Genomic DNA, 13,533 nt, shown 5'->3' with positions numbered 1-13,533 from the left:
AATTTATAACGTAAGCATGCAAATTCAACTGAGTCAAAGAAAACCTCAAAAAACAAATTAAACGTCACTTAAATATCTTACAGATATTGATCAATTAATAAAGAATAAAGAAATACTAACTACTATTGAAACATTTTAGTCATTCTTTGAGTCAATGCTCTAAAACACTTCAAGTAAAATGGCTACTGAAGATGAACAGATTACAGTAATAGAATTATTCAGCATGGAAAATGTGTAACATCATAGGATTTGTATAAGTACTTTAGTAAATGTGTCTAGTGTACTTACTTTGACAAGAAGAGAGAAATTACAAACAGCAATGCAACTAAGATGAAAAATATTCCCCAAATGATCTAAAGGCAAAAATAATAATAATAAAGTCATTGAAATATAGTTCTAAAAGTTGACATTAAAAGCCAAAACCATTATGTTCAATATGAGTTGCTGATATATGACCATGATCGAACCAAAATGATCCAAGATACATTTTAATTTAGTATATATTTTTAGGCATTTGTCATCTAAATTTCCATTATGAGATTGAGAACATACACAAAACAGACAAAGCATTTGAAAGTCTTCATCTGTAAGTAAACAAATGAGACTCTTTGCTAGGTCAAATAAAAGGTTTATTTATATCATTATACTCACACATAAACTTTAAAATTAATTGAAAAGTTAAGACTAATAGGACTACACTAAGACTAATATACACACACAAAAACCAAAACCAAAATACTTATCAGGTTATATTTAACTTGTTAAAATATGGAATTTGGAACATTTTCCCATAGAAATAATGATGTACATATATATACATAATATACATATACATACCTATATATGTACCATTTATATACACATATATATTGTATATGCCAATTATATGTAAAAAAATTATATCATAGCCCAGAAAAGACTATATAACTGAAAATATTCCTGAAATAGAATACTAGAAGCACCAAAGAAACTGTCATGTAAAAGCATGTTTCTGTGGAGAAATGTGTTAAGCAATGTAATTGGTGGGACATATTTCCTTTTAATGTCTAAACTTTATATTAGGGAAGGTAGAAAATAAGCAAAACAATTACTGGAACTAGGTTCCTAAGAAATAAAATTTCAGAATAAAAAAGGGGTAAAACCAATGTTACTAATAACCTAGGCTTTTTGTTCTTGACATCTCAAGTTCCAGAGACAACTAGGCTGAAGAATTCACAAAGCTAAGTCCATGATTACTGAAAAATACATGTGTTAGGCAAGCTTTGTTCAGGTATGAGTTATACTGTTGTTGGTCATAAGTTCAATGTTGTATTGATCAGCTGTTGATTTCCGAGTCCCAATCCAAGCTTTTCTAAGCACTAGACTAGAGCCTCACTGCTGCACTAATGTAAAGATGGGTTAGACACCTACAAGTAGATTTACTCTTTCATAAACGTCAATATTCATACTACAAAGTTCCTGACAATCTACAAAAGACCTTGTAGATTACATGAACTCTAACACTCAATTACTACCAACAAAAAACATCCAAAACACATCAAGTTAGCTTAAATTAAGAAGCACTACACTATAACACAAAATGTAACTCTCAAATAAAAAAATGATCAAGTAAAACTTTGGAATGGGTAGTTATCCTTCCAATAAATATTTAATAATCCTACTTTAGAGTTAGAAAGAGTCAGTCATTGCCTTTAGGCATTCTAACGTAGTGTGGCCTATAATAAAGAAAAACCACACATGCTTTAAATACTACTATCTTAAGGATATCTGCTACATCTTTAAACATAATTCATATTCAATTTCAGTGGATGCTAGGATAACAGAAATAAGTAAAAAAAATTTTATGTATTCTCACAGACCTTCAAAACAACTACACACTGTCAGTGTGTAATAAAATTAAATTTCACTGCTTGCTTACCTTATGAAATTTAGTTATGTTTAAGTTTGTTTATTGTTGGAGGATTGGGAAAGAAGTGGGGCAACCCGAATTACAAATTTTACCAGTTCTTTATTTTGGATCTTCTTCAAATAAACATAAACATGTTTTTAAAAGTATGTGTACACTAACAATGAATAATCTGAAAAGGAATTTAAGAAAGTTCCATTTATGTAACATCAAAAAGAATATTTAGGAATAAATTTAAACAAGGAGGCAAGCAAGTGATATATACTTAAAACTACAAAATATTGCAGAAAGAAAGGAAGACAAATAAATGGAAAAACATCCTATGTTCATGAATTAGAAGGCTTAATATTGTTAAACTAGGGGCTAAGTGCATGAATTCATGCACCTTGAAAGGAACTGTGAGCCACGAGGCTGCGGTGGGCACAGGGGCGGGTCTCGGCCCATCCTCCATGCCCCCGCCTGGCCCCTCCTGCTGAGGCCCCCGGTTCCCTGTCTGCTGGCTGCCCTGCTCACACTGCCACTGATGGCACAGAGCAATTGGGGCTGGTGCCAGCAGTGGGTGCAAGCAGGGCCAGTGCCGTTCAGTGGCAGCTGCTGCCCTGGTTGCCCCTCAGGAGCACGGGGAGGTGGAGAAGCCCTCAGGGGTGACAGGGGCCAGCAGCTGCCGCTTGCACCCGCTGACAGCACTGAGCAATCGGGACCAGCGCCAGTGCAAGCGGGGCCATCACCAGCAGTGGGTGTGAGAGGCAGCTGCTGGCCCTGATCGCCCCTCAGGAGCAGGGGGAAGTGGAGAAGCCCTGAGGGGCGATTGAGGTTGGCAGCTGCCACTTGCACCTGCTGATGGTGACAAGCAATCAGGGCCGGCGCCGGTGCTGGCAGCGGGTGTGAGCAGGGCTGGTGCCGGCAGCAGGTATGAGTGTCAGGCAGGACCATGGCATGCAGAAGCAAAGAATTTTCAGTAACCACCAGAGGCTCGCCCCAATGACAGCAACCGGTGTCCTGCCTTGGTCTGACGCGCCCCCCCCCGCCCCCGCCACTCATCTGCTCCACCATCTCGCTGCGGCTGACACCCGCCATGTTCCACACTCTGCCGCCTGCTGCCAATGCCCGCCATGTTTCGTGTACACCCCCTGGTGGTCAGCACACATCATAGCGACCGGTTGTTAGGTTGTTCTGCCGTTCAATCTATTTGCATATTAGGGTGTGTGTGTGTGTGTGTGTGTGTGTGTGTGTGTGTGTGTATGTATATATATGACAATACTACTGAAAGTGGTCTACAGAGTCAATGTAATCCCTATTAAGATCACAATGGTGTATTTTTGCAAAAACATAAAAACCCATCACTACATGACTCACACATCCGAATTTCAAAACTTACTACAAAGCTATAGTAATAAAAACAGTTTTGGAACTGGCACACAGATGTACTTATAACCAATGGAATAGACCCCAGAAATAAACCAGCATACTTATAGTAAAATGATTTTTGACAAGAGTGCCCAGCCCAGTCAATGGGGAAAGGATAGTCTTCTCAACCAATGGTGCTGAGAACAGGCAATCTATATGCAAAAGAATGAAGTTGGTCCCTTTTCCTTTACCATATATAAAAATTAACTCAAAATAAAAGACCTGGCCAGCATGGCTCTGTGGTTGAGCAACGACCTATGAACCAAGAGGTCATGTTTCAATTCCCAATCAGGGCACATGCCCAGGTTTCAGGCTTGATACCAGTGTGGGGCTTGCAGGAGGCAGCCAATTGATGATTCTCTCTCATCACTGATATTTCTCTCTCTCTTTCCCTCCCCCTTCCTCTCTGAAATAAAAACATACATTTTGTAAAAAATAGACCTAAACATAAGACCTAAACCTGTTAAACTCTTAGAACAAAACTCTTCATGGAGTTGGACTTGGCAATGTGGAGAAGAGACTGTTCTATAACAAGACAGCTGTCTATCTACAAGCTGGATCTTGGCCAAAAGGGGGGTTGCTTTCCATAAACCCCTCTTAGAGACTGTCTGATTATAACTGATGTTTATTCTGACATACATCAGCAGCCTTTCCCTACCTCCTGCTATGTGCTGGCTCCAGAAACAGGTTGTTGTTCTGACCTGGTCAAGCATGTAATTTCCTATACCTGGTAGTTTTCATGTACTAGTACCAGTGACTATTCCCCGCTTTTAACCTACACAATCCTTTGGCACCTGGTTTCATTACATTTTGCAGCCACCCAAGACAGGCCTTGTATGTGAGTTTCCCTTAATAAACTCCATTCATTACTGGAATGGAGTGGCCAGCTTCTTTCTTCAGTCTTTCCCTGCCCTCCATTTATGGAGGTAGTCTCAGGGTTTTTCTTGGGGTCTGCATGTTCCAACAGGCAATTGTTTTTAGATATAACCAAACAGCACAGTCAACAAAAGAAAAAAACTGAACATCAAAATTAAAAACCTTTGTGCATCAAAGGACACTATCAACAGAATGAAAAGACAACTCAAGAATGGGAGAAAAATATTGCAAACTATATGTCTAATAATGGATTAACATTCAAAATATTTAAAAGAACTCATAACTCAGCAACAATAAAACATAAACAATTTTAAAATGGACAAAGGACTTGAATAAAATCTCTCCAAAGAAATTATACAAATGACCATAAATCAAATGAAAACATGCTCAACATTACTAATCATTATGGAAGTGAAAATCAAAACCATGACATACCACTTCACAACCATAGGTTAGCTGTTACCAAAACAATGGAAAGTAAGTGTTGGCAAGGATATGGAGAAATGGGAACTCTTGTGCATTGCTGGTAGGAATGTGAAATGCGCAGCTGCTGTGAGTTTGTAGATTCCACAAAATGTTAAACATAGAATTGCCATATAATCCAACAACTTCATTTCTAGATAGATATTCAAAAGAATTGAAAGCACGGAATCAAACAGACACTTGTACACCATGATCATGGCATTATTCACAATAGCCAAAACTTGAAAACAACCCAAATTTCTACCATTAGATAGATGAATAAACAAAATGTGATATATACATACAGTGGAACATTATTCAGCCTTAAAAAGGAATAGAATTTTGATACATCTACCAATGGATGAACTTTGAAGATATTATGCAAAGTGAAATAAGCCAAATATAAAAGGACAAGTATAGTATAATCTGTTATATAACATTCCTGGAATAGGCAAGTTCAGAGAGACAGAAAGCAGAAGAGAGGTCATTAGGGGATATGTGGCTGGGTATGGGGAGAAATGGGAAGCTATTATTATTTAATGGGTAGAGTGTTTTTTGTTCAGGATGGCAAAAAAGTTCTGGAAATGAACAGTGAATGAATTTAGTAAGTATATTGCACAATATTGTGAATATACTTACTGCCACTGAATGTAAACTACAAAGGGTTAAAATGATACATTTTTTTTTAAAATATATTTTATTGATTTTTTACAGAGAGGAAGGGAAAGAGATAGAGAGTTAGAAACATCGATGAGAGAGAAACATCTATCAGCTGCCTCCTGCACATCTCCTACTGGGGATGTGCCCGCAACCCAGGTACATGCCCTTGACCGGAATCGAACCTGGGACCTTTCAGTCCGCAAGCCGACGCTCTACCCACTGAGCCAAACCGGTTTCGGCTAAAATGATACATTTTATATTATGTGTATTTTACCACAATATAAAAATCTGAAAAAAATATATGTGATACAATTATGGATATGAATTTATAACTTTGTATGCAAATACAAGAGGAGTGTGTGTGTGTGTGTGTGTGTGTGTAAAATAAGAGGTGTATATATAGTAAAATCTCAAATTACATTTAAAACCTGTTGAATATATAGGTTACCAAGGCCAATTAATTGCACAAGCTCAAACTATGCCCTCCTGTCAGAGGAAAGTTTAATAAAATATTTAATGAACATTTTAGACTATGCTTAGAAATATATTCAGTAGTATATATAAATGCTGCTTTAAGGAGCCATTAACTTAGTCTAATTAGATGCCTATTTTTACGTCTTCAATACAAAACTAGTTTTCTCCCTTGAGTTACATGACAGTATTTTTAAGAAGTTGAAAAATCCTAACTTTAGAACTATAACGATAGCAGCTGCAATTTTCTGAGCTGTTTATATCAAAAGGCAATGAAGAGCATACATTATTTTACTTAATTCCTACAATGAAAATAAAATTAAGAATATAATTCCATTAAGAATATAAGTCTATGCACTGAATTCCCGTGCTTCTGAAATGAGACGTGCACCTCCTAAGGAGTACATGGCCATGTGAAATCACAAGATCAATGGGCAATGGAGATGATTTATGAAAAATAATGTATATAACTCAACCTTTGCATTTTCAAATTTCCAAATGTAATACAACTTATAATACATCAAACATGGATTATAGCACAGAGTAAAAGGCATTACTACTACAAAATTTTGAGACAGACGGTAACTTCAAAGAAACTTTGTATCAGGAGTTTCTCACCAGTCTTTTATTTTTTTAATATATTTTTACTGATTTCAGAGAGGATGGGGTGGGAGAGAGAGAGAGAGACAGAGACAGAGAGAGAGAGAGAGAGAGAGAGGAACATCAATGATGAGAGAGAATCATTGATCAACTGCTTCCTGCACACCCCCAAATGGGGATTGAGCCCACAACCCAGGCATGTGCCCTTGACTGGAATCGAACCTGGGACTCCTCAGTCTGCAGGTGGATACTCTATACACTGAGCCAAACCGGCTAGGGCTCTCACCAGTCTTAAATCATCTTCAGTATATATGGAGCACTGAAAAGGGGTGAATGGACCTGTTTCTACCTTCTTCCACAAGGACTACTTAGATGCTAATGTTTAAAAGTACCAATATGAAATAAGTCAGTCAGAGAAAGACAGTATCACATGATCTCACTCGTATGTGGAAACTCAGTAACAAAATAAACTGATGAACAGAGTGGATTCAGAGACATGAAAGCATGGAACAGAGTGCGGAATTTAGGAGGGAAGGAGGAGGAGGGTGGAGGGGAGGGAGGTAATCAACCAAAGACTTTGTATGCATATATGCATAACCCATGGACACAGACAATAGGGTGGTGAAGGCCCTGGGGGTGGGGGGAGGACTCTAGGAGGTCAATGGAGGGCAGGGGAAAGGGGACATATGTAATACTTTCAACAATAAAGAATTATTAAAAAAAAAAAAAGCACTAATAGCATGTGGCTTCCTATTTCTGAATTACATCAACTGTGGACAAACACAGTAGTAATGAATAATAAATTATTTTCATATTTCATTTGAGCAAAAAAAGCAGCATTTATCTCTTGGCATTCATGTTAACCCTTCAAATACATAACAGTAATTTTGTATCCCCAGATATTCCCTTCAGGAATCCCTATTACTAATTATTCCTAAATTGGAACTAGATAATGGAAAGATAGGTAAGAATTTAGATCAGTATCAGGAATGACACACTTATACAGCAAAATGAATAAATAATAAACTGTATTGGAGGTTTCAGCCAGTGCAGTAAGAGAAAAAAAGCAACTGAAAATCTTATATTTGAAAGAACAAAGTAAAACTATCTTTTAGCAGCTTATCTGATCATGTACTTAAAAATCCCTTAGGAATCTATAAAACTACTAGAAACTAATATTAAAGCCAAGGTTGCATGATACAAGTACAATGTATAAAAGCAAACCTCTACATAATAGCAACAAATGATTGAGAATTAAAATTAAACAAAATCATTTGTAAAAATATAAATAAAGACATACTTATAGATAAATTTAGCAAAATATTTGCAAGGCCTAATCACTTAATACTACAAATGACTGCTGGGAGAAATTTAAGATAACATAAATAAATGAATAGATATGTTCATGAATTGGAAGATTCAATATTAAGATATCAATGATCTCCAAGTTTACCTATAGATTCAAAGTAATACCAATAAAAATTCTTGTGGGTGTTTTGTGAAATTATGAGTTGATTCTAAAATGTATATGGAAATGCAAAGGTTATGCACAGCTAAAACAATTCTGAAAAAGGAAAACAAAACTGATGAATTTACACTACTTGATTTCGTGACTGATTTGAATGCTCCAGTAATAAAGTTTTAGCATAAGGACATATAGATCAATGAAGCCAAAGTCAGAGTCCAAAACAGACCCTCACACACATATATATAATCAATTGATCTGACAAAATTGCCAAGGAAATTCAAAGTGCAAAGAATAGTCTTGAGAAAAAAAAATGGTGATGTCCATACGGAAAATAAAATAAGCCTTGACCCATAGGTCATACCATCCCATAAAATTAATTTTTAATGGGCCACAAACCTAAATACAAGAGCTAAAGCTATAAAATTTCTAGGAGAAAATATAGGATAAAATGTTTTCTATAAAGGTTTTAAAAACATTTCTTTGAATGACAGTGTTAAAAAAACAAAACAAAACAAAAAAGCCATAAATTAGGAGACAAAGTACTTGATCCAGAATACATAAGAATTTTTGTAATTCACTCATAAAACAAAAACCTAATTTTTAAAATGGCCAAACAAGCATTTTAGAGAAGATATATAAGTAAATAGCCAATAAGAATATAAGATGATGTTCAATATCATTAGTCATCAGGGAAATGCAAATTACTATTACATATCCATTAGGAAAACGATTGCAAACAGTGGACAAGAATATGAAGAAATTAGCAATCTTATATATTGCTATAGGAATGCAAAATGGTACAACCACTTTAGAAAATATTTTGTCTGTTTCTTATAAACTTAACCCTATGTTGAACATTAGACCCAGCAATTCTACTCAGGTATTTACCCAAGAAAAAACATGAATGAAATGAAAACACATATCTACACAAAGATTTATGCACAAATGTTTACATCAGCATTATTCATAATAGTCTCAAAGTGGAAACAACTGAAATCCACTAACAGATAAGTGGATAAACAAATTGCGACATAGATATGCACTGGAATGCTAATTACCAATAAAACAGAACGAACCACTTTTTAAAAAAATGCAACAACATGGATGAATCTCAAAAACATAATGCTGAGCCAAAGAAGCCAGACAAAAAAACTATACACTCCCCTATAAACTGTTAAAAGATTATACATTTTTATTTCATTTATACAAAATTATAGAACACATAAAACTAAAGTATAGAGACAAAAGGGCATTAGTGGTTGTCTGGGGTCTGTGCTCAAGGAAGCAGGGGGAGACAAAGTAGCTTTTTGGGGTGATGTAGATGTTCTATATATAGAACCTATATTTGGTAAAATCAATCCCTCTAAGCATATGTTCAGTGAAATGGAACATACAGCATGTTTAAAACAAGACAGTTAATGTTACAAATTGGTTATAAATATTTATAAGAAGCTACAATTTAAAAGTAAGATAAGGTTGGGGAAGGCTTCATCAAACCTTTCCTACTATAAGACAAATCTCTTTGGAAAAAAGGATTAGGGTGAATTAAAAACAAAGTATTCTAACAGAAGTTTAAACTCATGATACATAGAACTGATTATGTTGGTTTTTTTAATCTTTATTGTTGAAAGTATTACAGATGCCCCTTTCCTTCCTCCATCCCCCCACTGACTCCCTCCATCCACCCTGTTCCAGTCCCCTTCCCAGACCATCCCACCACTAGCACTATTGTCTGTCCACTGCTATGCATATAAATTCATTGTTAATCTCTTCCTCCCCTCTCTCCCCGCTTCCCTCTGAAATACCTCAATCTGTTGCATGCTTCAATGTCTCTGGATCTTTTTTGTGCATCAGTTTATTTTGTTCATTAGAGTCCACATATAAGTGAGATTTTGTGATACTTGTCTTTTCTCTGACTGGCTTATTTCTCTTAGCATAATATTCTCCAGGTCCCTCCATGTTGTAACAGGGTAATTTTTGAGAAACTCTTTAAAAGAGGAGTTTTGGGGTGAGCAGTCCCTGCATTTCCTCACTTCCTTTTTAATTATAAGAGGAAGACAAAGCAGCAATTAGAACTCAACCTGACTGATCTCTGAGGGGGTTCTATAAAACATCTTTTTAAAAAATTTAGCCAAAAACCATTTTCTAGCTTCGTTTTGCCCAACTGTACTCAAAACAGTCTATGCACTGCACTTTCTGAATTACAACTGGCATTGTACACTTATGGTATACAAAGCCCTGGTGTTTGAAATGCCAAATACAGAATGAGCACATATAGAAATTTGTGGCCAGCAGTTCTAGTTACTTTTTAGACTCAGGGTCATATTATGATCACCTTAATTCAATTTATTTATTTAAAATAAGCATAGCTTTATTTATTTTTATTTTAGAAAGAAAGAGAAAGGGAGAGAGAAACACTGATTTGTGCCTCTAGTTATTTGTATGCATTTCATTGGCTGTTTCTTGTATGTGCCCTGATAAAGTATTGAACACCCAACCTTGGCATATCAGGATGATGCTCTCATCAACTGGGCTACCCAGCCAGGGCCTCAATTTAGATACTTATGTTTAGGTACCGTACTTCCAAGAATTCAAGGCTAGCAAATAATGCCCCCACCCAAAAAAAGTAATGGTTTTCCATCTCAAATAATACCTTTTTACATAGTTTTCGCCACGTATCATCTAACGATAAAAAAAGTCTATTACTTTTCAGTTAGGGCTCCTAAATTTTATTGTGAGTCCCAGATTTCTTATTTATAGAAAGTACAAATTAACAAAATAGGCTTACATTACTTATCTATATTTTAACTTAAATTTAACAACTGTGTTGATATAACATTTGCATTACACATGAGTAGATGAAGTCCAGAGAGGGTACGCACCTTGCCCAAACTACCAAATGAAAGAGCTGTGATTAAAACCAGATTATTTTAACTCCAAAATGCTCTTGAGCACCATGCTGTATTGCCTCTGAAGCAGAACTCAACTTCTCTGACAGGTACAATATAAACTTGGAAGAAGAGTGACAGCATAATTTTAAAAAACCCATTTACCTTCAGGGGCCGCAGAGCGCCACAAAATTTTGTCCAGCAGCTGTTTTCAATGAATTCTAAGCGCCTTTCTCTTTTCCTAAGCGTTCGTAACCTTTCTTCAAGTTGTTTTAAGGTGCGTTTATCCCTGGCTGGCAAAGGTCGACCATCTTTGCTCTGCAAACAACAGAACAAAAATGAAACAGTTTTTACCATTAAGGTTTTAATAAAGTAATCTATCAGATTTAGCAGATCAAGCAATGAAACTTCTTTAGGTTGGGTTTGACTCCTTAGGCAAATTTACAAATAGAAAATAACGAACAATTTTAATGTGACAATGCACATATATGTACCAAGGTCAACATCAAACTGTGAATGTGTGGTCACAGTGGTGTGGTTCAGTGATTGAGTGTTGACATATGAACCAGGAGGTCACCATTCGATTCTCAGTCAGGGTTGCGGGCTCGATCCCGTGTGGGACATTGCAGGTATCAGCCACTCAGTGATTCTCTCTCATAATTGATGTTTCTATCTCTCTCTCCCTCTCCCTTCCTCTCCGAAATCAATAAAAATATATTTTAAAAAATAAAGTAAAAATAAATAAATATGGGCCTGGTTTTTGAAGGATATGTTACAAAACAATTCAATGTCAAAAATGTTTGCCAAAGTCTAAGTCACATCAGAAAGCAGCTCAAAGACAAAGTAATTTGATGCTTCCCAATTATAATAAAATACCAACTCACTTTTGATTTAATTGATTGAATGTGTTGTTCCACTTCTTCAATGTCTTCAGTGTTTTCTAAACGTTCATAAGCAGCACTTCTAGTGCCTTTTATAAGATTTAAAGGTAATGCCGACATGCCATAGGCCTAAAAAGCAAAATTAAAATGTGATTTAGTAATATTATTTTAAATACAGGATGTCCCCCCCAAAACTGTATACACACTTTAACAGCTGACAGCTCAATTTTGAAAATGAAATGCATTTTAATAAACACTGGTTTTATAATTATTTAAAGTGTGTGTATACATTTTTTTGGGGGGGACACCCTATATATGACATAATTTTCAGGTAAAAATGCCATTTTTCAAAAAAAGTAACACAACATGTAAGAGTCTGATATATATGTGGTATTATGTAATGACTGGAGGCCCGAATTTTGTGCAAGAGTAGGCCTTCCTTCCCCGGCCGCCGGCACCCGGGCTTCCCTCAGGCCGCCAGCAGGCACCCGGGACCCGGGCTTGCCTCGCAGCCCCGGCTTCATCCAGAAAAGTGGTTCTCAACCTTCCTGATGCCACGACCCTTTAATACAGTTCCTCATGTTGTGGTGAGCCCCAATTTCATTGTTACGGATTGAATATAATTAAAGCATAGTGATTAATCACAAAAACAATATGTAATTATATATGTGTTTTCCGATGGTCTTAGGCGACCCCTGTGAAAGGGTCGTTCAACCCCCAAAGGGGTCGCGACCCACAGGTTGAGAACCCCTGATCCAGAAGGACGTCCAGTCTAGTTAGCATATTATGCTTTTATTATTATTATAGACTATTACCAATTCTCCATATCATTTGAACACAAGGCCAGTACGATATTAGTTTTTCAACCAGATGCCAAGGCAAAAATATTTCATTAAACCCAATTTAAGTAAATCCCCTGTCCTCCCAATCACCTCCAAATTAGGCTTATTTTTACCCTCTATATGTTATTTTGTGTTGGAAGGATTTGGGTCCCTAAATATACTAACCTGAGTACTCAATACTATTTCCCAAGAAATATGCTGCTCTAGTCAATATTCACAACAGGGGCCTTATTTTTTAATCTTTTGTATTTTTAAATATTTATTTTAAAAATTTTTTCAATTGTAGTTGACATGCAATATTACATTAGTTTCAGGTTTACAACATAGTGGTTAGACATTTATGTAACTTATAAAGTGATCACATCGATAGCTAGTACCCTTGTGACACCATATATAGTTATAACAATAGTACTGATTATATTCCCTGTGCTGTACCTTATATCCCAGAGACTACTTATATAACTGGCAATTTAAACATCTAAATCCCTTCCCCTCTATCACCCATTCCATCTGGCAACCATCAAAATGTTCTCTGTATCTATGAGTTTGTTTCTGTTTTGTTTGTTTATATTGTTTTCTAGATTTCACATATACGTGAAATCATATGGTATCTGTCTCTAACATTTCACTTCACGTAATACCCTATATGTCTATCCATGTTGTCTTAAATGGCAAGATTGCATTCTTTTTTATGGCCAACATTCCATTCCATATATATAGTCAGATTATACCATTCCTCTAATTAACATCCTCAAGGACTAATAAGGGTAGTTTTCAAAGTGCTCTGGGAGTAGTTCCTAGGATTCTGGGTAGGTGTCTTCAGGGCCACTACAGGAGAGAGGAAGGCAGGTAGTGAGTGATGCAGGGACCTGCTGCTACTTTTCTAGAGCAAATCTACTTTGTTCATGTATATGTATGTGTGTGTGTATATATATATATATATATATATATATATATATATATACACACACACACACACACACACACACACACACACATCACATCTTTATGGATACTTAGGTTGCTTCCTTATCTTCACTATCATAAATAATGGGACAATCAACATAGGGGT

The 13,533-nt window shown here is 36.1% G+C and overlaps 1 protein-coding gene across 3 annotated transcripts in view; it reads right to left on the bottom strand.

Annotated features, from left to right (window-relative positions):
- LMBRD1 (LMBR1 domain containing 1) overlaps positions 1-13,533 on the bottom strand; it is a 79,575-nt gene that overhangs the window by 17,477 nt on the left and 48,565 nt on the right. For all 3 annotated transcript variants that reach the window (XM_036317319.1, XM_036317318.1, XM_036317320.1), the window contains exons 8-10: positions 11,623-11,748; positions 10,904-11,056; positions 289-353 (exon numbers count right to left, since the gene is read on the bottom strand). In XM_036317319.1, the coding sequence (XP_036173212.1) occupies positions 289-353; positions 10,904-11,056; positions 11,623-11,748 (344 nt within the window). The remainder of the gene's footprint in view (positions 1-288; positions 354-10,903; positions 11,057-11,622; positions 11,749-13,533) is intronic.

Source organism: Myotis myotis, unplaced genomic scaffold (assembly GCF_014108235.1).
Source record: "Myotis myotis isolate mMyoMyo1 unplaced genomic scaffold, mMyoMyo1.p scaffold_m19_p_7, whole genome shotgun sequence".
Lineage (NCBI taxonomy): Eukaryota > Metazoa > Chordata > Mammalia > Chiroptera > Vespertilionidae > Myotis > Myotis myotis.
Note: the sequence above shows the minus strand (reverse complement) of the source record. Positions and strands in the feature narration are given on the sequence as shown.